This window comes from Eurosta solidaginis, chromosome 4 (assembly GCF_040869045.1).
Source record: "Eurosta solidaginis isolate ZX-2024a chromosome 4, ASM4086904v1, whole genome shotgun sequence".
NCBI classification, from domain to species: Eukaryota; Metazoa; Arthropoda; class Insecta; order Diptera; family Tephritidae; genus Eurosta; species Eurosta solidaginis.
The window spans coordinates 44,863,208-44,891,107 of NC_090322.1; the positions used below are offsets into that span (position 1 = coordinate 44,863,208).

Consider the following 27,900-nt stretch of genomic DNA (forward strand, 5'->3'; position numbering starts at 1 on the left):
GAACTTTATTATGTTTTTAAAAGCAGCCCTTCTTCTCCTTCTCAATACTGTCTTGTATCTTTCTTCACACTGCTTTGCCGTTCTGCCCTCTATTTCAGTTGAGATCTTTTTCCACATATCTTTTTTGTTCTTCATAGGCTTCGCAGGTCCGATATCAGGAATATAACTGTTAAATTTGTCAATAAGAAGACGGGTTTCCCTCTCTGACCACACTGCAATGCAATAAAAGGGTTAATTTCCTGTTATATCTTATGTATGTATGTATAATTTTTATATTGCGTTTGATTTGCTAGTGGTGATCAATAGATTGTCAACACTTCATTCACGTGACGTTGCCACAGCTGCTCAAACTTTGTCGAAGAACACGATACTTCGTCATAAAAAGTAACACTGGAGCTCAAACATACCCTTTGTGTACTAATTGATTTACATGCGTGGCGATTTGATTTATAAGTTTACTAGCAGACCCGGCAGACGTTGTTCTGCCCTAAATTTGGCATATATGCATACATTTTAATAAGCTTTTTCCGTCTAACTCTACCCTCCCCCTCTTCACTTTTTCCTAATCCTTTTATTCACTCCCTCCGTCTTTTTCGCTTCATCTATCTCCATCTTCGTCTCTTTCTATCTCTTTATCAGTCTCCTCCTTCTCTCTGTTCTCTTTTCTCAAGTTCTTCTCATTCTTCTTTATCTCTTATTGCCTGTCCCAGAGGGTGGTATGTATTTTTTTTCTATTCCTAGTCCCAGTCCCACTCCGATTCTGATTCCCTTCCCGGAAAAAAGGGTCGTAAATACTAATATAGGCAAATGTATATACCAAATTACAGACAAATCGCATAGGACGTATGTAAATAGGTATGTGGGTATTATTAATTCATGTCCTTATTTCGGCTTCGCATGCACATTTATCAGTTTTGCCAGGTTGATTCGACTAAATCGAATATCACAATGAAAATTACTTTAGAGCTCTCAGCAACGGCTTTCATTTGATATCCATAGGGGTACCCGGGTCCATTTTTAAATCAAATTAAATATCTCTAGACCCTGTACGTCGATCGCAACCAAAGCTATGTAATAACCACCGCGTGAGGTATACGCAACCTGCGTGAAAGCTTGAACAAAATCGACTGACGCATCTCTTCAAACACCGGCGACCAACTAACACACATTTTAGCCTTTTTATATATACATATATAGATTTTTATTTTTCACTTACTTACTTAATTGGCGCTTTACCGTCTAAACGGTTATGGCCGTCCAACAAGGCGCGCCAGTCGCTCCTTTGCTCCGCCAACCGGCGCCAATTGGTCACACCAAGGGAGTTTAAATCATTTTCCACCTGGTCCTTCCAAACGGAGTGGGGGCCGCCCTCTACCTCTGCTTCCATAGACGGGTTCCGATAGAAACACTTTGTTGGCCGGAGCATCATCTTTCATTCGCCAGCGCAGCCGCTGCGTTTTAATTCGCTGGACTATGTTGATGTCTGCGTATAGCTCGTACAGCTCATCATTAAATCATCTTCGGTACTCGCCATCGCCAACGCGTAGAGGTCCATAAATCTATCGAAGAACTTTTCTCTCGAACACTCCCAAAGCCGCTTAATCTGATGTTGTCATGGTCCATGCTTCTGCCCCAGGCAGCAGGACGGGTACGATAAGTGGCTTGTAGAGTATGATTTTCGTTTGCCGAGAGAGGACTTTACTTTTCAATTGCCTACCTATTTATTTTTCACACTTCACTATAATATTAAAACGAAATTCAGATATTCGTTGCTTTTGAAATTCGGCTTAAAAATTGCACATGGAACAACTACAGACTCTCCTGGATTAAAAAAAAATGTCTTAGTACCTCTAAGCCGCGGGGCCCCTCAGAAACCCCGCGCACGGGGGTAATCCCCCCCATTCCCCCCCCCCCCCCCCCCCCCCCCCCCCCGTCTCGACGGGCCTGGTTATGTGCTATACTTGATATCATTCGCTATAATATTTTTTATTGATAAGCACGTTGTTTAATTAAACACCAAAACCAATTTCACTGAAGTACCACCGGAAAATATGAGTGCCGGTGCGTATACGTAACATTTTATTAATACATATAAACATTTAAAAAATTGCAATAAAATAATATTGCGACTATAAACTGAGATATAACCTATCCTATATTTCAAGTTAGATAAAACTACACACGGGGTGCAAAACAAATTCAAAATCGGTTCAGTAGTTTAGGAGTCAATCGCGGACAAACATTGTGACACGTGATTTTTATATATAAAGATATGTAAGCTTTTTAATTTCTACTTTATGTTTGTGTTGTAACGGTAATAGTCTACACCATTTCCAGTTGTAAATAAGAAAGCGTCACTTACAAAAAAGAATAATCAATTGTTAATGAGACACCGTTATATGAAAATAATAATAGTTACTTGTAAATGAGAAAGCGTCAGTTGGAAAAAAAGATGTAAACTGTAAATTAGCTGAGTCAATTCTAAATTAGAAAGCGTCAAGTGCAAAACAGAAAACGTCATATGAAAATGAGAATAGTAAATTGTAAATGCGAAAGCGTCACTTCGATATGAGAATAGTCATTTGTAAAATGGAGAGCGTCAAATGAAAATGCGAAATCGTAATTTGTAATGGGCATAAATACTCCTTTGAAAGATTCTTACCTCATACTTAAGTTGATGATATATGTACCTACGAGAAGGGTTTGAAAAATCACTTGGGCTTACATCTTCGCAAGAACACTCAAAGTGGTGAAGCAAAAGCTTTCACAAGACAGTCGAACTAATGACCCTTTGTGCTACTACCCTAACGTAGTGGACAGTCGAGCTAGTCTGAAAACTGAAGCTACGCGGTCATCCATAATGAGCTCTTATACCATAAGGCCGGAAAACAGTAATTAACATCTCAACTTAAAAACGGTCGACTTTCATTCTAAAAAATCGTTTTGATTTAACGAAGACTATTGAAATCCATGTTGTGAACACAAACGTCTGCAAACTTTGGTCTACATTTTAAAAATTTGATCCAGGGTCCTTTTAAAATTTTAAGTTTGTAGATGCGCCGAGGATTATACGATTTTCATCTATGACTTACGCAATGGCATCCAGTTAGGATGCTTATGATTTCGAGGGCGGCATCCTTGGCCGAATAGTCACTCGCTAACGTTTCAAGGTGTTTCTCTGGTATAGCTCGGCAGCATAGCGCGACGAAAACATCCGTTAGTCTTCGGAGCTACACCTAGAGCTTCTTAGAAAGTGACGTCGACGTAGGTACATATGAGTTCGAAGTCGCAGTCCTTTAGCTTCTGTACTGGCATATAGTGTTAGGGTCAGGAGGCGTAGTAGCGACTGGTGGTCGGGATTTCTACTTTTCGCACATCGGGAATTGTAGTTCGAAAAAACTGTGCCGCGAGAATCATGAGTATTAATAGAACATTAATAGCAACCGTAAGTCGCCATTGTGCGTGACCGCCAAGGAGCCACAAATGATTTAAATATATTGTGTTCGAGACGATTATTAGGAGTTAACCCCAGGTGAAACTATGCTTTGCACGAGATATACAGACAAAAGTGTGACCATTTTATGTATCTCTATTTCTTTTCAGCAGGCGCAGCAGTACCAATTCCAAAGGCCGGGGTTAGGTTCGAAGCCTCTCTAGAGTAAGTGAACGAGGGACAAAAATTTTGAACGATCTGCGAGATTTTGAGGCAAAACCCCGGATCTTTCCGAAATGGCCAAAACGCTAACTTCCTTAAATACATACAAACAAAACCTTTTCTAAATGTTATTTTTTAAATAGAAAAATCAAGCGTTTTAAAGTAAGAACACCGGCGAGATATGTTAATCGATAATGAGCAAAAAATCAGGCTATTATGGATACCTGGTCATGCAGGTATCCGCGGCAACGATGCAGCAGACCTAGCCGCTAAATCAGTACTTAGACACCTGTAACGACATGTAACATCATAGAGAAAGGAGATAGCCGTCGATTCATCTTAAATAATCTACGCCATAGACGCACGCAAGAATTGCAATACTACCACCACCACCACTACAGCAGCTTTAACCTAATCCCGGAAACCCCAAATTATCCTACAGATATTCCCAAAGGGCACATAAAAACTTTTTCACGTATTCATCTTGGTCACACACACCAATACCTCCTATTTGGAGAACCAAAGCCGTATTGCCCATTCTGTCAAAGGGATCTAACATTAAAACGTATATTCACGGAATGCCCTGACCTCGAAGAAACCAAAAGACGCTACCTAAAGCAACTGGATTGAGCTACTAAAAATACCCACGAAAGTGAACATAACTTCAATCAATAACTTCGTCAAAGCCATTAAAGCACACATCTAACATTACTTTAAAACTAACACAAAAAAAAAGAAAATTATTCGATATACATATGTAACTAATTCTCATCGAGCGAATAGCCCTGGCAGCTAATGCTCATTAGACATATTAATTTGTTAATTTATTTTAAAAATGTTAATACATTATAATAATAATACAAATCTCATTGCTGGCTCTCTTGACTTGTCAGCTCTCCTTGAAAGAAAATAGTTTACCTAGCTGATGCCTTCGCCTCAATTTACCTCCTGTAGAGCCAGTTGGGACTTACTGGTACCACCCCTAACACATATTAATTTTTTATTTATTTATATGTAAATAAATTTATAATAAATTATAAAATGGAATTTGGGGGTGGGGAGGGAGGGAATAGACTGAAGGTTTAATTTGGCCACATAAATCGTTCCCGAGATGGTCGGACTAGCACCTTAATAGTGCTGAGGTACCGGAGCGTATCGGATCTGTATCTGGCAAAGGACCATCACATCGATAACACTCCCCAAAGCCTTCGGGGAGCAACCTTATCGCTACAACAACAACAACACCAACAACAACAAATAGCTGCCAGGGCTATTGGCTGTGTCGGTAAGGTAAAAAGTAATGTGTGATGGCGCGGATGTACTTATAGATGGCGTTGATGTTTTCGATTGTGATATTTTATAAGGTTGATTGGGTTGGGATTGTGTAGGTAGGTTGATCGGGCTTTTTGGAAGGCCGCATTCAAAGAGCAGGTGAGTAACCGTAAATTGAGTGTTGCAATGTGGACAATTGCTACTGTTTTTATTGCTTAGAAGATGTGAATGTGTTACGTTTGTGTGACCCAGTCGAAGCCGTGAGAATGTGATGATTTTTTTTCTTTTCTATGGCGGTGGGATAAATGGCTGCTGCATTGCTAGGGTTTACAGTTGAATAGTGGTAATGTTGATTGGGTGCTTTTTGTGCGTTTTGTTGAACACATATTAATATTTACGTTTTATGCAGTTTTTAAGGTTTTTGACTAAGTACTTAATTTTAATATATTTGTACATAGTTTTTTTTTTTTTGAGATTTGAGATAACGGCTGGAACGTTTGATTCCACTGCCAGGTAATTCTTCAAACTTGACAAATAATTCAAAAATATTATTGTAGAATTAGTTCTTGACAAAAATTCCATTCTTGATGTTTCGAATGATCTTGCAAAATTAAAAATGTTCTTGTGTTCTTATATTAAATTGTACATAGTCTGAAAGATCATACACGGAATAAACCAAACTAAAAAATGAGTGATCGGTTAAAATGTACACACGCTCATGTGCATGTTGCGATCAAAATCGGCGGCCTTGTAAGCGTAAACCTATATTGGGTTCCGCCTAGTTTATGACAGTCAGACTTTTTTACATTGGTAAGCTATTGATTTTAGTTTAATACTTACTGTGTATACTTCTAAAGGACGGGGTCTCCATTGCATCATCAGCTTCAAACTCCTGTGCGGATTCAATACTCGGCGTATCGGCACCAGTAGCGAGGCTTTTATGTACTGAGACTTTTTTCCTTCTTAGTATTGTCTTATATCTGTCTTCGCACTGTTTTGATGTTTTTCCTTTTATTTCTGTTGAGATTTTTTCCCACATCTCTTTTTTATTCCTAACACCATCCATAGTGCCAATGTTCGGACAATAGCTGGCATATTTGTTTAGTAGAAGACGTGTTTCGCTGTCCGTCCATTCTTCAAGATATATTTAGTTTGCCTGTTATTTTTTGGCTATTTAGATTATATACTTACTTTGTATTTGCTTTAGAAATGGATTCTCATTAGCTTGCTGTTCGCATTCCTGTGTTGGCTCCAATTTGGGTTGCTCCATATCATCAATACAAATCAATGTATTGCCGCGTTACCTCCAATTCAATGACAATCAAACAAAAAAATTTTAACAGCTGATCTCTTACATGATGTTCACACAACACCCAATTAAGCATAGAAGTAATTAACAACGGGAAGCTGTACACTTCCTTAACCCTAAAGGGCCCATTACTGACTCTTAGCATAGACTTGACTTGACTTGGCAACTTAGCCACGATTATACTTCACTTAGCGCATACAATCTGGCATCATAATCAATAAATGTCATATTGTATTACAAAATGACAGAATGAAATTGAAACGAACAAATGGCATCTCAAAATGTAAACGTCACTTAGAACTGGCATAGAAAATCAAAATTTAACAGACTTCTAAGTCAAGTTAAGTGTTGCTAAGATTTGAGTAATCAGTAACATGCAATGTTCATATAACAGAAATGTAAGTGACAGTTCTCAAGTCAGGTCAAGTCTATGCTAAGTATCAGTAATGGCCCCTTAACGCCAAGTCATAACCATATTTTTACTTATCCATATCAAATTGGCATCAGTTATTAGTGCCTTAACCTAAAAATCTTTAAAATTTCATAAAAATGAAGAAAACGCAAAAAATTTCAAACTCATGCCACTAAAAATAAGTCTCTTAGTCAAAACGTATCCAAAACAATAAATAAAATCTACAAAAAGTTAATAAATTCTCCAACTCAAATATTTTTATGTTATGGATATGGCGAAAAACAGAAACCAATTGGTTGGCTATGATATATTTATGGCTTTAGCATTATGGTATGGCACAAATCACCATTTGTGTGTGATTGTGATGGTATGGCACCATTAATCGATTACATTGATTTCCATAAGGTAGGTTCGATCAGCTGTTTTATCTGGTTATGGTTTTATGGTTATAAGTCACCATTTGCTGTCATCCGGTGGCAAAATCCTGAGCCAGATAAATAATTTTGCATGTAAAAACAACAACGAATTGAGCCAGATAAATCCAGATAGAAGTCTGGTTCAATTTGTGAGCCAGACATTTTGTTAATTACTTATTTTTAGGTTGGAAACGAGGCCTTTAATAAACCTACTTTTTCAAAAATAGATGTCGCTGCTTAGCCTTTCGCCGTATGGTTAAATGAAAAACAGCGGCGACATCTGCCTATCACATTTCACGTGTGCGAAAATTTCACGACATCTGGTTTTCAAGTCTCTCAATGATCCAGAGCATTCCCGTGAGAATTGAGCTTGAGCCGGAGCTGTAAAACTCACTGGAAGACGGCAATTAATTAGCCCTATAGTCGTAACCATAGTACAGGTCTACAAGTAGGATATGTAGCAGCGCGCATATACACAGCCACGCTCACCTGATAAAATGCTTGTTCATGTTCGTCATTGTGAATGATGACTAAGTCAAAAAGGATAAATATAATAAGAGCCGTCACTCGTTATTTTTTAGGCATTCACTTGATGTAAACTATGAGGTAGTCGCTACTTTTTTTTTGGGCGATATGTTTATAAATGTCTTCTATACATTTTCATGGGGTATTTGAGTTTATTTTTCCGGCTGTATTTAATTAATTATTTAATTCTCTTTCCAAAGAACACGTTTGCATAAAGTGACAACACCGCATGGATAAATGGAAGGCAATTCAAAAGTAGCGACTACCTCACAGTTTACATCGAGTAAATGCCTAAAAATAGAGGTCAAAATTCCAAAGCAAAGAGGATAAATACAATAAGAGCCGTCACTCGTTATTTTGTGGCGAGTATTTCGCTGGAAATTGAAAAAATTTATGCCGAATGTTTTCTGAGAGGGACTTTTTAATTGTCTCGCATTTATCCATGCCGTGTATGCCCCTTGCGCAACTGTGATTTTTGGAAAGAGAATTAAATAAGTTAGTTAAATACAGTCGGAAAAATAAACACAAAAGCCCCACGAAAATGTATAGAAGACATTTATAAACATCTCGCCCAAAAAAAAGTACCGACTACCTCTCAGTATACATCGAGTAAATGCCTAAAAAATAACGAGTGACGGCTCTTATTGTATTTATCCTCTTTGCCAAAGTGATTGGATCACCTCATTTGTAATTGTCTATCGCTATCTCATTCTGTATCTCTTTCTATCACCCGCTGAAGATAGGCGCCGCCATATTGAATATTCTGTCAAAACGCTAAAAAGTAGCCATCATTGTGAATGATGACAAAGTGTGATCTCTTCTGCATAAACGTCAAAATTCCAAAGTGATTGGATCACCTGATTCGTATTTGACTATCGCTGTCTCATTCTGTATCTCTTTCTATCACCCGCTGAAGATAGGCGCCGCCATATTGAACAGCCTGTCAAAACGCTGAAAAGTAGCCATATTGAACAGCCTGTCAGGCAGTTGACAGATAAGAGATCACACTTTGTCATCATTCACAATGGTAGCCATATTGAACATCCTGTCAAGCAGTTGACAGATAAGATATCATACTTAGTCATCATTCACAATGATGTTTGTTTTTTGTGTGGATGCTATTTGGCACTGTTGTACTTCTTAGGTCCAAGAAAAGTGTAGCAGCTGCTAACGAAAACTGTGTAAAATTTTTATTGCATAATTACAAAGAAATATCCTTATACTAATTTCACACAGACGGCTTATTGAATAATAAAGGCAATTTTCTACATTAAGACGCTTATTGAGCTCAATCTTCCCTACAAAATTCGAATCTATTATTATTTCATTAGTAGCTAATTGAATGCCTAATGAATTTTTTTTGTTTGTAGGTATGTCACCATGCTCCCACCTTGTATCGTTCCGCCATGATTGCCTGTCTCATCCTTCATACTAATCGAGCAGTTACTTCTGTGTGAAAGCAAAAAATTTACGATTTCATTAGCAGGTGAAATGAGATCATTAAGTTTCTGTGTGAAAACAGTATTATTTACTTTCAAATGAGCACTTAATTAGATCTCTCTTTAAAATCCATATGTTTTGGACAATTTTAATTAACAAATTGTGATACTTTATTACCGCGGACGATTGCTAAGACACGACCAAAACCGTCGAGGGGGTATTAATACACGCGTTTTTGCCTCGCTTCAAATAATTCCAATACTTTTTCGCCTTTGAACTACAGATAACAGGACAAAACACGTCTTTTTATTTCTCTTTCCATATTTTTGGGCGGGCTACTGCAGTCGACCTCGGTTTCAAACTGTTTTTCGCGGAGAACTTTTGAACGGGTAGAAAAACTCAGCACTCGTGTTTCTGTTCTTAATGCTGCTATAACTACGCGTCATCAGATACCCCAATTCAAGACTTTTGTATAATTTTCTGTAGGACGCATATAGGTGCAATACATTTTCATACTAAATTCGTAAATAAAAATTTACCATCACGGCAACCCATATCTGATATTCCGCTCCTTTTTTGTTTCCCTGCGTCGCTTTCCACGACAGCAACTCCGGTAATTTTGACACTTCGGTCAGTGTCAAACGAATGTTCCACGCCGGTTCCACTGAGTTCAACAATAGTTTGACACTGACCGAAATGTCAAACTGCAGTGTGTTAGAAAGAGAAAGGAAGTGTTTCCTTCTCATACATATCATACTTGTAAAACTGTACTATGTATGCATACACATTGAACGAAGCTCTAAATACAACCTTTATCGGCTGTCTATGGAAAATTTCAATCTTTTTTTCACGAAATGTTAAGATTCTCAATTTTTACTCAAAAATTATAAAAAACGAAAATAAAAAAGTGAAGTGAATGAAGCAAACGCGACCCAGAAGCAAGTGAATATTTTGACAGCAAAAATTAGTGTTCGTGACACTTTGCGTCGCTATATAATAGGAAAAAACGTAAGACAATCACCTGTAGTCACCGAGAGTCACCGAAGTGAATGAATGCTGTTATATGATACGAATTTGGTTCCACTTGGGTGAAAATGACTCCTCGCGTCGGTTTGCGTTATACAAAAAAACGCCGTAAATTAAATCGATTGCCATCCAAATATACTTTTACAGTCTTTAGATCTCAGTGAGATTTGATTTATTTACACGCCCACTTCAATAATCCGGAATTTGTTTTCTCGATTTTCAAAGAAAAGCATAAGAAAAATATAAAAATTTCTCAAAGAGCAGAAACACGCGGTGAAATGCTGGCTGAGCTACTGAAGGTGGGCGTTGAGCCCCCATATAGTGCCACCATATCGCAAATTCGCAATTTGTACGAAAACATTTGTGGCCAATCAAATACAGCAAATACAGGTCAAACTGAGAGTTCTTAGGAAAAGCCTCGTTTCAAGCAATATACTGTACACTACAAAAACATCTCTACCACAGCTGCTGCTAACGAGAACGAGACTGTAACACTCACCAATGTGCCGGCCGAAACCATCAATAATATGGCTAACGAGGACAATATCATCACGAATGACAAACCTGATGCATCTATCACTGCGGAAACTCCAAATACTTCTGTCAATACCATCACCGCTGCCCATAACAACGCCACCGCTGCTCACTTTGAGGTTGATGAAACTGCTGCTATTACTACTGCTGCCAACACAACTACTTTTGCAAACATTGGCTGTTTAGCCGCCGCGGAAAACACTGATGCTACCTATGCGTACAACCCAATTGCTGTCAACTGTGGCTCAGGTACTTCCAATGCGAGCTCTCTGACAATGGAAGTCATATTAGCGGAAAGCGATCGCCTTAGAGTGCAAAAAGAGCTGCTACTTTTGAGGAAGGAGGTGGAATCACTTCAGATTCAGGGGCAGCGAATTTCAGCTGTAGATATGACAACAATTGATGCCATGGCATCGAGGATGGTTATGATGTCCATAAGTGGTTGTGCGATATCGAAGACATGTTCGAGTTGATGCAAATTGATGACCGCAATAAACTCGTTTGCGTACGTCGCCTTTTAGACGGTACCGCAAAGCTTTTTGCATGTACAATTTCGACTTCTACGTACGGAGCGTTGAAGGGTGCCTTATGTGACGAGTTCGGTTGGAAGCATACCTTATTGGAAGTTTACGAGCAACTGAAAAGCCGAAAACGCAAACCAAATGAAAGTGCTCAGCGTTACTTCGTCGAAATGAGAGTAATCGCTAGCAAGGCGAACATACCAGAGCGCGACGTAGTGGACGCCATCATATCTGGTTTAAATGAAAGGAATCCGCTATATCAATGCTATACCAAGCGACCACGATGGCGCAGCTGAAGGTACAATACGAACGCTACGACAAACTTCGAGATAGGTCGCCCGTATTAATTGGGCGAGATCTATTAAACAAATTCCGTATATTTTCTGTAAATTTAAATCTAAAATCCAGTATTCTAAAAAAATTTTAATGAACATAAAAAATGAAATGAAATTGAACAATATAAATTGTTTTGAAAATAGTGCGCTCGATTTGTTTTGCCTTAAGAAAACTTTTAACTCATGTCCAGGGGGTCCGATTGGGGGGTTGGTGGGATCCACCGACGGTTCGATTCAGCGAAGTGATCAAAAGGAGCCGGAAGAGGAAAGTAAATATTCAAAGGAATACACAATGCAGATATGGGGGGTGGAAATATGTAACAGAAACGTTGCTCACCCGGTAGGTACCTGTGTTGGTAACGAGGTTATTGATGTTGTGCCGCAGAGGGAATATTCAGTCAAACCAGATGTTAGCTCTGAGGTGAATGCACAGCAATCGGATGTATTAAGAAGGGTTATAGTGAGTCAATACTCGAATCCCTCAGCAGAAGTACAGATAGCGCCCCTAGATTATAAAATGAAAATAAACCTAACCGATGATACGCCTTTTCATTATTCCCCAAGGAGACTTTCCCATTCCGAGAAGGCCGAAGTGCAGGCAATTATTGATAAATTACTCTCTGAGGGCGTTATAAGGTATAGCAACTCCCCGTACGCGTCTGCCACTGTGTTGGTCAGGAAAAGGAATGGCGAGGGACGATTATGTATAGATTATAGGTTCCTGAATAAAAAGACCATTCGAGACAACTTTCCTATGCCGCTGATAGAAGATTGTTTGGAGTATTTATCGGGTAAGAAAATTTTCACAGTGTTGGACCTTAAAGTGCGTTTCACCAAGTTCAAATGGAAAACGATTCCATTAAGTATACGTCTTTTGTGACCCCGTGAGGACAGTACGAGTACATGAAAATGCCTTTCGGCTTGAGAAACGCGCCGGCGGTGTTTCAGCGCTTTATTTGCGAGATTTTTCGAGATCTATTACAGTCGGGGAAAATAGTTATCTTTATGGATGATATTTTGGTAGCCACATCCGACTTCGAAACCCATGTAGACGTTGTAAGTTGTGTGCTAAGACGGTTATACATGCGAAGTCTTGAGTTGAGGATGGAAAAATGTAAATTTGGATATTCGGAAGTAGACTTCCTGGGATATCACGTGAACAGTAAGGGCATCCGACCAAACGATATACATATTGAGAAAATAAAGAAATTCCCAAAGCCACGAAACTTCAAACAGCTCCAACAGTGTTACGGTCTGTTTTCTTATTTTAGGAAATTTGTTCCGTCCTTTTCTGTAATCGCAAAGCCTTTAACTAATCTGCTCAAAAATAATACTTCCTATAATTTTTGTGAGCTGTATGATAGAGCCTTCGAGTCTCTCAGAAGTTGTTTAATGTCAGCTCCGGTATTGGCTATTTACAACCCCAGTAAAGACACTGAACTACACACTGATGCCAGTAAGATAGGATTTGGAGCTGTGCTTATGCAAAAACAAGAGGATGGAAAATTTCATCCCGTGTCATATTTGTCTAAAACAGCTTCAGAGTCACAGTCAAAACTACAAGTTTTTTTAGCTTGGAATCCAAGCAAAAATAAAGTAGTGTCATATAGGTATAAATTCATCTTTGTTTCGTCATTCGGCTATCTGAAAAAATTTTACCAATGTTGTTCTCGAAAAAGTGTTGTTTTTTGCATTTTTCGGAATAAAATATGGTAGTTTTAGTACCTTTTTTCACATAAACTAGTAGGTGAATATCGATGGACCTTTACTGGATTTAATTACAGAGATTCAGTTTCTGTTGAATACCCAGAAACCTGGGCATCCCAACAGACATCTGATTGACGAACCAGCACCGCCTAGGGGCCTAAGGAGTCATCTCCGTAAGCATTTTGAGGAAATACGGCACCTGAGAACCCAGCCGTATGAAGCGGAAAAACACAAGCAGGTCCTTGGTGAACTCCATAGACAGGCGTCGGACCTTTATGTCGGGAATTGCCCGGTGAATCCAGTACTTGAAGAAAAATATCCAGAACTCGCAGAAGAGGAACGCATACTCTCCAGGGAAACGCGTGTCACTCTTGCTCAACTTCGTTCTGGATACTGTAACAGGTTAAACTCTTACCTATCCAGAATCAAACCCGACATACAAAATGTATGCCCTGCTTGCAATGTGTCCCCACATGACACCAACCATCTCTTTAATTGTAATGTGGAACCAACGCCTCTAATACCCCTTTCCTTATGGTCCACCCCTGTTGAAACGGCAAGTTTCCTTGGACTCCCGTTAGAGGATATTGATGACAATTTGTGATCGGTCGCTGCTATTAGGTGGGGCGAGCATTGCTACAACAACAACAACAACAGAGATTCATCAATTGGGTATCTAAAGTGTTGGCTTCCATAAGTAAGGCCGTGCTAAACTACTACGTTCATATTGTTGATGTTTCCATTGAATACAAATTGAAACAGGTCTTTGTTAAATAAAACTATTTGTATTAATGTCATATCCAACAAGGATTATCGCCTGTGCAGCGCTACTGAAGACTTTCTAGGAATACCCCAGCGGGTTAGGGGGTCAGAATATTCCCGCCTGTATGCTTTGCCTTTCATATATGGGCATTAATTGACCTTGCTCTCTCAACATTTTAAGTAATTCAACGATGAATGGTAAATATTTGTGCTTACGCCGAATGTTTTCAATCTTATAGCGTTTCCATTTTTCCCCCTCATATTAAATTTTTGAACGCAATTTTGTTATTTCCGTCTGACAATTTTCACCATCTCCATAGCATCGTCAGCAGTCGCCAACCTTTATCGATTTTCTCCTGATATATTCTCAATCTATCTAACCCTAGGGTCATAAGATTAAAATGTATTTCACCTTCGCTATATTTTTGCATACGTTTCTCAATTATGGGGCGTACAACATCAATCCAATTTTCTTCGGAAGATACTGCGCCCAAATCCAATGGACAACCTTCAACCATCAAATTCATATAAACGTCCATTAATTGATATGTACCCAATAAAATGATAAACATCACCTTTAATTTTTTGTATCTAGCTCATCAAGGGTTTGTCTTGCTCTGAGCGAACTTTTGGTGCACTACTTAGAGTAAGGCCTTTTGTATAAGGATAAAAGAACTGCGAAAATTCTTTGAATTCAGTAAGTGTTGGTCCCAGATTAATGTTTTCATGGTCACGGTTGAACAGAATGCTAAGTATTGCCTGTGTTGCGCATGCATTGTTAATGACTTGCTTTGCAAAGACTATATTATGTAGACCAAAGCCGGCCAAAAGTTGCACATTGTGCAATTTGAGTTCGTATTTTCACACCGACACTAACGATGTGTGATCACGATCGTTTGCTTTCGCTTGTCACTCACTAAAATTAACAGTGAATGCAAAAGGAAAAGTCCATGCTACTTTTAGGGCACATAATAAAAACAATATGCTGCAATGTTAAAGTGACTTTTAATACGTTTTAGTTAGTAAGGGGACTCATGTAACCGTATAAATGCCTTATAAAGTGTGTAAACGTATAAATTTATCTAGTGCGTAAACGAACTGTCAAATTTTGTATGAAAAATCATTTACACAATTTGTATAAATTTACGCGCACATTTCATTGTGTAAACGCGGTAAACTCAAAGGAATGCAACCTTGCAGACATTACAGCAGGCATTTTCATCAGAAATCTCCAACATTAGCAAGTCATTTACAAGAATATCTTAGCAAAGACGTTTTAGTTTTGATTTTTCACTTAATCTTGGTATTTTTTAATTTGTATAACAATCTAAAAATTTTTGTTTGGCAATAATACATCTGATAAACAATCAAGTTTATCAAGAGTATTACTAGGTGCGTTCATATAACAGCGTGTGTAAATGGATATAATTTTACACCTTATAAGTTTATATGCTTTCATGAGTCCCCCTAGTATTGTAACGAATGTTAGCAGCACTGAGCGATGCTATCGTCTTGTCTCTAAGCCGATGCTAAGCAGTGACGTGAATTCACATCCATAGATCAATCATTATGTATCTACATAAACGAAACAATAATTGCGTCTACACATATGTACCATGTACGTATACGAGCAGCGGAGAATCAATGCACAAACACATGCATATATCTGAGATACTCCTATAAGTATGCAATGAGAAAAACTATAAAATTGTGCAATTGTAGTTACAGCTGAGAAGTTTGAGAGCTGCTGGACTAGTAGATTCTAGAATCGCCTAGAAGATGCCAAGATTGAAATCAAAGAGTATAAAAGGCGACAATTGTAGAGGCGCTGGAATTCAGTTTGATTTCAAGTTACGATTCAGACGCTATCTAGCGAGCAATAGCAGTATTATTTTGGATAGTAAAGTTTCATTTGAGCTATCAATCAGTTTGGTTATTAAGCAAGCTATTCGTTGAGTGTTATTGTGAAGTACTTTAATAAAGGCCATTTTGCATTATTAAATATTGGAGTTATTTATGAAGAGAAAAACGAAATAGCGCAGACAGTTACCAGCACAGATTTGAACATGATATTGGCTGCAATATCTGCACAAACATCGACAGTAGCATCAATGTCGTCGCAATTGGAATCCCAACTGGAAGCGCAAGAGGCACGAATAACAGAAATGTCGTCACAAATATCAACCGATATGGCATCCCAACTGGTATCGCAAGAAACCCGTATAACATCGTAATTGGAAGAACAGAAGACATATATGGCATCCCAACTGGACGAGCAGAAAACATATATGGCATCCCAACTGGAATCACAGGAGGCACGTATTTCAGAAATGACGTCGCAAGTGTCATCTCAACTGGAAGACCAAAAGACATATATGGCATCTCAATTGGAAGCACAAGAGGCACGTATATCTGAAATGTTGGCAGAAATTTTGGAACAGGTATCATCAAAACTGAAAGGGCAGGATGCAAAAATGGCTCAATTTCAGGCAGAAGTAGATGATTTAAAAGGTCGTATGGAGCAGTTACAACTAAATCGCCCAGATGTTTCAGCAAGCAATCCAAAGGTAAAAACACCATCCTTTGACGGTTCTATTCCTTTCCAGGTCTTTAAGCTACAGTTTGAGAAGACCGCGGCAGTGAACAACTGGAATGCGGAAGATAAAGTTGCTGCACTCTTCGTAGCATTGAAAGGACCAGCTGCCGAAATCTTACAGACTATTCCAGAGTACGAACGTTATGACGCATTTATGGCTGCTGTAGAACGACGTTACGGAAGCGAGCATAGGAAACAGATATTCCAAATTGAGTTGCAAAACCGCTACCAAAAAGCAAATGAGACATTGCAGGAGTTTGCTTCAGATATTGAAAGATTGGCTCATCTTGCAAATGCGGACGCACCCGTGGAATACACTGAAAGGGTAAAATCCAGAGCTTCATAAATGGCATACGAGATGTGGAAACGAAGCGGGCTACATATGCGAATCCAAAACTAACATTTGCAGAAACGGTATCCCATGCACTGACTCAAGAAACAGCATTGCTTCTGTGTAAGCCAGTTTACAAAGCACGCCGTGTGGAGGTAGAAAGGCCAGAGTGGGTAGACGCAATATTGGAGGCGCTGAAAGGATCGCAAAAGCGGAGTGAAAAAGTTATCAAATGTTTCAAATGCGGGAAGTCCGGTCACATTGCCCGTCATTGCGATCTTGATCCTAGTAGTTCCAACAATGTGGGTGGCCGTAAACGCAAAGCTGGAGGAGATGAGCAAGAGCGAGTAAGAGGTAGAGATCGAGAGCTAGATCCAGCTATTGAATGCCCTGTGATATCTGTGTTGTAAGTTGGTAGAAAATCGAGCAGTCTTACCGTCAGAGGGAATGTGGATGGCAAAGAACATGTACTGACTGTAGATATGGGCGCATCTCATTCCTTGATTCGATCTGATTTGGTCTACAGGAGAGTAAAGTCATTACCTGGAGCAAGGTTGCGTACGGTCACAGGCGAGTATAACCAAGTCCAGGGAGAAGTGATATGTGAAGTCCTAATTGCGAAGGTCATGGTTTTACACAAATTCGTTGTGGCGGAGATCGTTGATGAAGTCATGTTGGGAGTGGACTTCTTGGTTGACCATGACATCAGGATCGATATGCGGAGAAAAATTATGCGCTATAAGAACCAGGACATACCACTTAACTTTAGTTTGGAAAAAGGGTTCAGCAGTAATCGGGTACTGGTGGAGAAGACTCGACAAAGGCCACGAAATTCCAAGGTAAAGGTTGATGGAACAAATGGGCCAAACAAATCAAAACCGAAGGTACCTGTGAGAAAAACACTGGCATTGAAAAGCCCTAACGGACGTATTAAAACGAAGGAAACGATTTCGCAGAAAGAATGCAAGGGTGGTTTCAAGCCGAGGCACACTGCTGTTGTGAAGCGTCGGAACGATACTGGTTATGCAAAGCAAATCCGTCCAGCGCAAGCTCAAGAAGTAGTTCATTGGCCAAACAACAGAGTGTCAAGGAACCCAGGGTAATGAGTAGTAAGATGAAACACTGGCATGACTAGAACTTTAATTCGGAAGGTTTCTTGGCGGGAGATTTGGTACTGTTAAACAACCCTCACCGGCGGAAAGGTGTTCCAGCCAAATTTCGGTGCAGTTGGGAAGGCCCGTACAAGGTTGTGAAGAAGATCAGTGATACCATCTACCGCATGCAAAGCATTGAGAAACCACGGAGTAGAAGAGTGGTACATTTGGAGATACAAGCGACGTTTAGATGGGTAGATTTGTCTGATCGGGACGATCAGACTTAGGTGGAGGGCAGTGTAACGAATGTTAGCAGCACTGAGCGATGCTATCGTCTTGTCTCTAAGCCGATGCTAAGCAGTGATGTGAATTCACATCCATAGATCAATCATTATGTATCTACATAAACGAAACAATAATTGCGTCTACACATATGTACCATGTACGTATACGAGCAGCGGAGAGTCAATGCACAAACACATGCATATATCTGAGATACTCCTATAAGTATGCAATGAGAAAAACTATAAAATTGTGCAATTGTAGTTACAGCTGAGAAGCTTGAGAGCTGCTGGACTAGTAGATTCTAGAATCGCCTAGAAGATGCGAAGGTTGAAATCAAAGAGTATAAAAGGCGACAATTGTAGAGGCGCTGGAATTCAGTTTGATTTGAAGTTTCGATTCAGACGCTATCTAGCGAGCAATAGCAGTATTATTTTGGATAGTAAAGTTTCATTTGAGCTATCAATCAGTTTGGTTATTAAGCAAGCTATTCGTTGAGTGTTATTTTGAAGTACTTTAATAAAGGCCATTTTGCATTATTAGATATTGGAGTTATTTATTCAACAGTTTAGTGATTCGAACTCAGCAGAAGATTGCAAATAAGGGGAATTGCAAGTAAATTTGTTACAGTATTATTAAGCATAAGCATAAGCATATATAAGTAAATATAGTCCGGATTAGCTTGAAATAAAATAACCAAAGTCATTTTTAATTTCAAACTTCACAGTCCACATTTTCTTTTAGCACACTGTGGGGAGTTGTCACTCAATTTTTACACATACTTATGTAATTGTTTTAGTATATGTGTGGCCGGCTCTGATGTAGACGATCATCGCGTACAACGGATGCAGAGGATTCCTCATCCTGCACCCATTTAAAAATGAAATGAGCCCATGTATGGGTTCGAGGTCTTTAAATAGGTCAGGTTCAAGATCTAAACTCTAAATTTCCTCCACTTGAACGCTTTTACATCCAAATTCACGTATTAATTCCGTAAATACACACCAACTGCCTGCGGCGTCGGACATTCGTTTCGATTTGAATAGTATTATATTGATTTTTTTGAAATTTTAATTGAAATCAGCTAACTTTTATATTCATTAAAATCGAACAAAATTATTAAATGAGAATTGTCACACGTTTGAATGGTAGAAAATTCAACACAAAGCGGAATTTGAGAAAAAAAGTGATGCGGTTGTAAATTTTTTCAGAGAAAGCAATTGGTATGGTTTCCCTGCAAAAATTGTTGGATTACGTGTTCCATTTTCTTCATGTTGGAGTACTCTAACAATACTCCTTTGCAATGCGTTTGCGGCCCACCATCAGTCAATCATTGCTCGTTTTTTAACGACCGTGATCATAGTACAGGTCTACAAGTAGGATATGTAGCAGCACGCACATACACAGCCACGCTCACCTGATAAAATGCTTGTTCTTGTTCGTTTCTTTTGTGGATGCTATTTGGCACTGTTGTACTTCTTAGGTCCAAGAAAAGTGTAATAGCTGGTAACGAAAACTGCGTAAAATTTTTATCGTAAAATTACAAAGAAATATCCGTATTTACTTTCAAACGAGCACTTAACTACATCTCTCTTTAAAATCCATGGCGCATAATCATAGTGAAAATAAAATAGATTTTAAATTTAGTTGCAACTTTTGACATAATTTTCTATGAGCTATCTGTCAAAAAAGCTGAAACTAAATTTAAAACCTATTTTATTTTGACTATGATTACGTCCATATGTTTTGGACAATTTTAATTAACAAATTGTGATGCTTTATTACCGGGGACGATTGCTAAAACACGACCAAAACCGTCGGGGGAGGTATTAATAGATGCGTTTTTGTTCTGTTCCGATAAATCGAATACTTTTTCGCCTTTGGACTATTGATAACAGGACAAAGCGCGTCTTTTAATTTCTCTTTACACATTTTTGGACGGGTTATTGCAGTCGAGCTCGGTTTCAAACTGTTTTTCGCGGAGAACTTTTGAACGGGTAGAAAAACTTAGCACCCGTGTTTGTATTCTTAATACTGGAATAACTACGCGTCCTCAGATACCCCAATTCAAGACTTTTGTATAACTTTCTGTAGGATATATAGGTGCACTACATTTTCATACTAAATTCGTTCAAAAAAATTTACCATCACCGCAACCCATATCTGATATTCCGCTCCTTTTTTTGTTTCCCTGCGTCGCTTTCCACTACAGCAACCCCGGTAATTTTGACACTTCGTTCAGTGTCAAACGCATGTTCAACGCAGGTTCCACTGAGTTCCACAATAGTTTGACACTGACCGAAATGTCAAACGTCAGTGTGTTAGAAAGAGAAAGGAATTGTTTCCTTCTCATACATATCATACTTGTAAGCCTGTACTATGGTCGTAACCAATATTGCGCTGGCAACCTGAAAGGGATGCGTTACACAACTTCTTGAATCTATTTGGGACTTTGCAAAAATAAAAAACAGGGAAACCATTAATCAGCCCAATTCTAAACGAAAATTCCGTGCGAGTTTTTTCCCTTCTCCCATTCCTCGTATTCTAAATAAAAATTCCTTGTAAGTTTTTTCACTTCTCCCTTTCCTCTTATTCTGAACAATGTTCGAAAAAGCGGAAACCAGTTATGGGAGAAAAGTAGGTATTATGAATGTGAGGGAGAGGGAGATTTCTCTGCCATTTCATAGGAGTTTTTTCACTAGTTAAATTAAAGGGAATGCATCAAAATTTAAAGGAAATTTGTGCTAAAATATGTATTTACATTCTACCACAATATTCTCACTGTTAATACAACAACAACCACAATATTCTTTATTTTAAGTCGAAAAATATATCATAAGCAATGGAAGAGCTCTTCGCATATTTGATGCAGTCATCCAGAAATTGCACAAGGATTTTTTAAGAAGGCTTAAATAGATTTTAGCATATGGCGAAAGGCGAACTCAACTCGACTTGGCCGCCAGAAAATTGCTTTGTAGAATGAATGCAGGCAACTCCGGCGGATTTGTGTTATCCCGCCGGTCTTCTTATGCTCCTCTGTTGATGTTGCTGTGGTACCAATTCATTACTCATTTCAGTGAATACCACATGAAATGCAATAATGTGCATTGTTTATACCTTATTGCTTAATTTCAAACAAATTGGCAACAATAATTAAACTTTACAACTTTTTAAACAAAATAAGAAATGCGCAACGAAATTTCAATTGACAAAACAGCTGACTTCGAAAATTCGAAATTCCTATTCCCCAATTATTCTTCCCCCTAGGAGAAAATAACGGAATTTTTCCGCGGGAATAAAAAAAATCCGCGAGAACAAAATTCCGCGAGAATATTTAGAATTGGTCTGTAATCAATTAGAAAATTTTTTGCACTATGAAACGGGGAGTGTTATTGCTTTTAATGTATGAAGACATTTTGAATGCAATTTTTTTATTTATTTAAAAATTTCGGAGTTTGCTTTTTTCCCAAATTTTTAAATAATATATATATCCCGAAATCCCGGGATTTTAGTAAATATAGTCCCGAGATGTCGGGATGGCAAAAAGGATCGGGAATCCCGGGATACGCAATCGATGCCTTAGTGGCTGCCTGTAGAGCTGGATTCGTTAAGATTTTTTGGATAATCAATTTTTTCGGTCAAACTCAAAAAAAATCTATTCACCCCTATTCTGCATTTCGATTACGTTCCCGTTCTACGCTCCGCTTTAATCGAAGTTTGGTATTCTGCATTACGACGGAATCGTAAAGAGAAGAGGAAGAGCAAATGATTTTCGAAATCAGGTACGGAATGTGTGAACATTGGAACAAAATAAATTAAAGAAAATTTGTAAAAAACACTGAAAAACGTTTATATTGTATTATCCACGCCATTTTGTGCAAAAAAAAAGCAATAGAATATATTGCCGCAGTGTTATATTTTTTTGAGTGAAGTGTTTTCATAATTGTAAGTGTGTTTTAGTCGTTCTTTTGGCCAATTCCCTGCCGTGGCCACCAAGTTTTGTTAAAACGGATTCCTGCACGAATATAGTTGACATTTTCTGAATTTTAAGGATGCTAATTTCATTGCACTGGCCTAAAATACTTTATAAAGGTTTATTTATTCTTTCCGCAAGGATTGTTTACGTTTTCTCTTCACCTTCCTCTACGCCGGTAGCTTTCTTTGGCATATAACTGGACCCAACGAACAGACACAAATTATAGCTGTATATTATACTGGAATTAATAGCCGCGGCATTATTTGTGGAGTTGGAAAGCAACGCATATGAAAATGGCCAGGCGAGAATGGAAAGGCAAATATTGCGAGATTTGTGTAATCCATTTCATAAGAGTGACGAATTGTAAGAAATTGAACTTAAAAGTGGTAAAGTTAAATGACTTATTATCTTATTTAGGTTCAAAAAAAAACTTTCGACTTAACAAGGATGCTTTCAAGTATGTGTTAGATACTTTTGCGGAGCAAATACGTCCAAGGACTTTGACATCGACATGTTGTTTTTGACCTGGAAACATATAAAAAACAATCATCATCAAGCCTTCTACGTTTCTTAACAAGTTTTACTTACATTTTTGTTAAAATTCTGTTATAAATTAATAAAAAAATAAAAATAAAATATTTTCCGCCAACTAATTTGCAACTTAGAAAAACGGAACTACGATCGAAGTGCAGAATACACAAAATCGAACGATTCGAAGTTGGATCGAAAGAGATTGGAACACAGAATACCAAAATTGCCAAATCGAAAAAATTCCAATCCAAGTCGAAATGCAGAATAGGGCTGATTAAATAATTAAATTGAGTCGAAAAGAGTCTATCGATGTTTAATTGTTTACGTATTTTTTACCGTTTAATTAAAGTCGCCAGTTTCTTCCTCCCTGCGTTAACTGCGACTAATTGAAAGATCAAGATGTACCACATGGTTCTCCACTTGATCCTCACAACGAAGCGGGATTATAAAAGTATTCGATACTGAAATATCATGAAAAAATTTCTCCATCTTTCTCTTTTAACTCAAAGCTCTGAGCACAATTTCTCTTAGAGCACGTTTACACACACCTTAATCTACAATAAATTTTAGATAATCTACGCGTTTACATATGTTTCATCCTTGGGAACTAGATTATTTCCTGTCAAATTTCACGTTTCTCTTTTATTTGTGCTTTTAAATCACAAATCACACAAGAAGATTGCGCAATGCGCATGTAAACATTAGATCAGCTTTTTTTTATGACGTATGAATTGATCCTTTTCCTTTAGCTCTTTTTTTCTCGCTCTTTTTTCATTCGCTCAAGGTTCAACTGTGACGCAGATGCGCAGAACGAAGCAATTTTCAACTCGTGAATGCGCAATCTGTGTATGTGATTTGGGCTTTTAAATAGAGATTAAAAAAGTCCATATCTCTAAAATTTGTTCATAGTTATCGATTATAGAGGGGAAAAATTTATATGGGAAATCTAGTTATATAATTAACAGCTAAAAGTTAAGTACGAAAGCATATCTTAGACCTTCACTTTCGTATTTAACTCCTAATCGTTAATTAAATAACTAGATTTTTTTCATAAATTTTTCGTTTGAATCGTTTAAAAATCGAATCGATATCCAGCTCTAGTTACCTAATATTATGGTCAGACTTACTCGTTTAACGGCTCATTCTTGTTTTATGAGTAAAACAAGTTGAAAACACGTGTTTTCGCCTTGTAAAATCTGTCAATAAAATAAGTTGAAAACACTTATTTTCGCCGAAATTTAGATTGAAAACAAGTTGAAACCATTGTCGGCACTAGAACTTATCGGTAATAATCGATAAACCTGTTGTCCCATAACTAATATGTCATTGTGTTTTGAGTGTTAAACTTGTTTGCGGGTGATAAATTAATTAAAAATATTTGAACTACAATGGAGAAAAAACAATATAAAAAAAGAAATCAATGGGGAGAGGGAACTGAAACTGTTCTTATAGATATATGGCGAACTAAGCTAGGAGAGCTTCGAGGTGTACGAAAAAATTGCCACATTGGGGAGCAAATGGCTGTGGTATTGGAACAACTTGGAGTTGTGTACACTCCAGCTGAAATAAAAAGCAAAATGCATAACCTGACGTCCAGATACAGGTGAGTTGGTAGTTTTAATACTTGGCAAGATTTTTTTATAATTTTATTTATTAACAAAGGAAGGAGAAGGCACAAATTTGTTATGGATTCGCATTTCCTAGGGGAGCAGTAAGGAAGGCGGTCGGCATGATGTGGTGGTGCACAGTGGCTAGTCGTTGTCGGCTGGGGCGGGTCCTTGCCAACCTTACTGTCCTGCGCCATAAACAGAAAAAAAAAAATCCTATCATGCCTATCAAAACTAGCAGCTGTCAAATTAAAAAAAAAAAACCGACAGAAGCGCAGAGACCGACTCAAAACGCTTATAAATTCAAAAGAAAACAACATCCGGTCGAACCGGATGCCACGGACAGACCGTTAAACATTCAAATTCAAATTCAAAAAAACTGTCAAAAAAAAGAAACTAACTAACGATCAAAAAACTAACCGAACCGGAAACGACCGGTTACTAAATCTGAAAAATGAAATAAAAAAAAAGCTGAAATACAAAGACAAATAAACAAAAGGGCCGAATATACAGAGGGGCGCCGCGGGTGTTGTTGCGACGCCCGGTGCTTGGTCCCACCCTCAAATAACCATGGCCACCGACGCACCTATAATTCGGTGGCCCCTTACCAGGCATAGGGTAAGCCTTCTAAATCATTGGCGACGCCAGCATTCCCATATTATTAACAACTTTTATTCAAAATTCATTATTACTACTAACATAGCTTTCTCCTTTTTTTTTTCTCTTACTCCGTACTGCAAGAGTTTTGAATATATTTAAGCTTATAAATAATTTTTTTTTTATTTTTAAATTTATAGCAATCAAAAAGGCTATATATGTAATAAAATAAAAATATACTATATATGTAATAAAAAATCTTTTTTTTTCAGAAATTTGGATAAATGCCCTTTTCTCTTTTTTTTTGGTCTTACAAATCTATCTTAGGGCTGTACAGTTTGGATACAACTTCTGATAATTGGGGCCCCCTTACAAAATTAATAGTTGTTGTATTAAACTTACTTTGAGTTTAACTGAACATCATTTCGGTATTACACATAGTATAATGACAGTAATATGTACTATGCACTAAGAAATTAGTTATAAACGCAACTAGGACTAAACTTGGGGTAAATCCTACCCCTCAAAAAATATTGTTTCACAAGCTCAAGTAAAACGTAAGCTTTTAGATTCATGGAAAAATTACCGAAGTCAATCACCTGTTCAGGTAAAACATGAACCCTTTAAACTTATAGTACAATTAATGAAATTGTTTTACTTGTTCAGTTGAAACGTTAACTATTTTACATGTAACAGTCAGGGTTGGTATTGTTTCGGGTTTAGTTCGACTCAGTCACCAAAAAATGTAACAACAAAAGTTTTGTTTTGATAACGCAAGCTAACCGCATTACTTGTTATTTGCGTCTCTCAATATAGAGTTAATGCATTTTACTGATAATGCAACTGAACCTGAATTACCAATAAAACTTTATTCCTTACCGGAACAATATCAACACTTTTGCTCACTCCAAAATCATATTCGCCACGATGGCATCAATAAAAAAAATGTAATAGTAAAATTCTACCACAACGCAAAGCAAATTTTAATACCTGAAACACCTTTTTCTTTGTTTCACAGGCAGTATAAATTGCACACCTATGACCATTAAAATATGCTTTGTTTGTGTTGGTTAAAATTTCTTTTCAGTATGCAACAACTTGAACGTACAATAAGAATTGCTTCTTTTCTTTTTAACTTTTCATTTCCTCCGGTCATTGTGCATATGGCATTCGTATTCACATTTGCTTTGATTCTACAATAGGGTGATAGCCCTAAATTTGAGTATGGTGGTACATTAACATTACATAATGTTGCGGAGTCAAAAATATAATTTTAAAAGATATGGTTAAGGCTACAAATACATAACTTTAGTTCAGTATTGGAACGAACTCACCACTTTAACCGCTGATGTTCGTTATCGCAATTGGAATGCCCGCAGGCCTATACTCGCTGCCCTGTTATCGTCATTGTCGCTGGTTTATTGTAGCCCGTCTGGTCGTAGCTGATAAGGGTTGTGCTAGTATTGTTATAGCCAGGATGGACGCAGCCAATAAGGATGCGCTAGTAGTATTATTGCCGGTATGAATGCAGCTAATAAAGATGCGGCTAGTATTTGGGTCGGTGGTACCGCCTGTTGTTGGTGTTACCATTAGTGGCCGCAAGCCTATGTACGTGACCCCGCTACGTGCGTTGCAACTGGCGTGGCGGTACGTCTGATGGTTGTTGTGCTCGTGGTTGCGCTTATGAAGGAGTTGGGGGAGGTACTACCGATGGTGATGTCCGTGGTAATAGTAGGCACCGTTGGTGGCGGTTGGCGCTGTGGTCCGAGGTGACCAAATGACCCAGGTGGCGATAGAGCTTCGTGCTGGCCTTTACGCCGGTGGTAGTGTCCTCACTAGGTTAAGATTTATTACCACCCAATTTTTTTACATTTGCTGCGCTGCATACAATTGCCACTTGAACATGCCTAATGGTTTATAGGTTAAATGCAAATCTAATTCTGGCGTTGTTTCATTGATGGGAAAATGTTTACGTTGTAAGTTCCAATAATCATTTATAAACACACTAGGTAAATACGGTTTACCACCATCATCTTTTTTGGTGTCGATCTGGCCGGAAACTCGGCGATTTTTCTCGATTTTTATTTCTTACCAAAATTTTTTTATCTTTCTTCGTGTGTATGCAGCCGGAAACTCGTTGCCTTTCTTCCCTCGTGATGGCAGGTCTGTCTTTTTCTTGTTTTCGATATTTTTTTATCGCCACTTTCGCCACATCGCTAGGTGTGTTCGCGTGAACACGCTCCCAAGTGGATCGTAGCCGTAGGCCGTAGCAGCAGACCGTAACAAACCTGCTTCGCTTTGGAGACCTGACGATGAAGCGAACAGGAAACCGGATCATCTGTGGGAAGCTACTGCCAGGGATCTTCGACGACAAGCAACGTGGGGCACGACTCACCCCTGAGATAAGAGTCTCAAAGTCCTACTACGAAGCTAGCTGGGCAACATAGGTCCATCAAAAAAAAACTAAGTAAGGTTGGGAATTAATTATGTTTCCTAGTTTAAAAGGGCTTTGCGGCAATTAGACATTTGTTATGGAGAACTCGTCAAAACTCCGAAAGATGATTTCTAGTGGGTATCGCTCCCACAGGAATGCAAAACAAAAAGTGTAGACATTTTGATCTGGAGAACTCTTCCAAACTCCGAAAGGCTAGTCCGACCCAAGCGTGGACTGCCAGGGTGTTCACGGTCCTCGGTGAGTACGCGTGTGAACAACCTATGAGGTCATTGCTCGGGGAGAATACTGGGCGAGATGCCCCCGACCGCCAAAACGCCCAGACAAAAAAAGTCCAATTGGTAGGTATATAAAAAAAACTTTTGCCACGTAAGGCAGTTAGGGATTCAAAAAAAAAAAAGGTTTATGTATATAAATTTATATGCAAAAAAAAAAATAGAACTTCCAAAAGCTGGAAAAGAAAAGCGATTAAGCAATTTAGATATATCGTGAAATCAATGGGAATGCTGACATCCCCTTC

At 38.3% G+C, this 27,900-nt stretch overlaps 1 protein-coding gene, 1 long non-coding RNA gene and 1 pseudogene across 2 annotated transcripts in view; all 3 read right to left on the bottom strand.

Annotated features, from left to right (window-relative positions):
* LOC137249679 (uncharacterized) overlaps positions 1-6,284 on the bottom strand; it is a 6,698-nt gene extending 414 nt beyond the window's left edge. The window contains exons 1-3 of the mRNA XM_067781410.1: positions 6,119-6,284; positions 5,768-6,061; positions 1-212 (exon numbers count right to left, since the gene is read on the bottom strand). Coding sequence (XP_067637511.1) covers positions 1-212; positions 5,768-6,061; positions 6,119-6,197 — 585 coding nt within the window. The 5' untranslated portion in view covers positions 6,198-6,284. The remainder of the gene's footprint in view (positions 213-5,767; positions 6,062-6,118) is intronic.
* Positions 6,285-14,020: 7,736 nt separating this feature from the next.
* Positions 14,021-19,245, bottom strand: LOC137248489 (ubiquitin carboxyl-terminal hydrolase isozyme L5 pseudogene; annotated as a pseudogene).
* A 2,784-nt stretch (positions 19,246-22,029) lies between these two features.
* LOC137249680 (uncharacterized) lies at positions 22,030-23,321 on the bottom strand. Its single transcript, XR_010952481.1, has 3 exons — positions 23,061-23,321; positions 22,782-22,994; positions 22,030-22,718 (listed from the first exon to the last, which is right to left on the bottom strand). It is a non-coding gene; the product is annotated as an uncharacterized lncRNA (long non-coding RNA).
* Between the last annotated feature and the right edge of the window lie 4,579 nt (positions 23,322-27,900).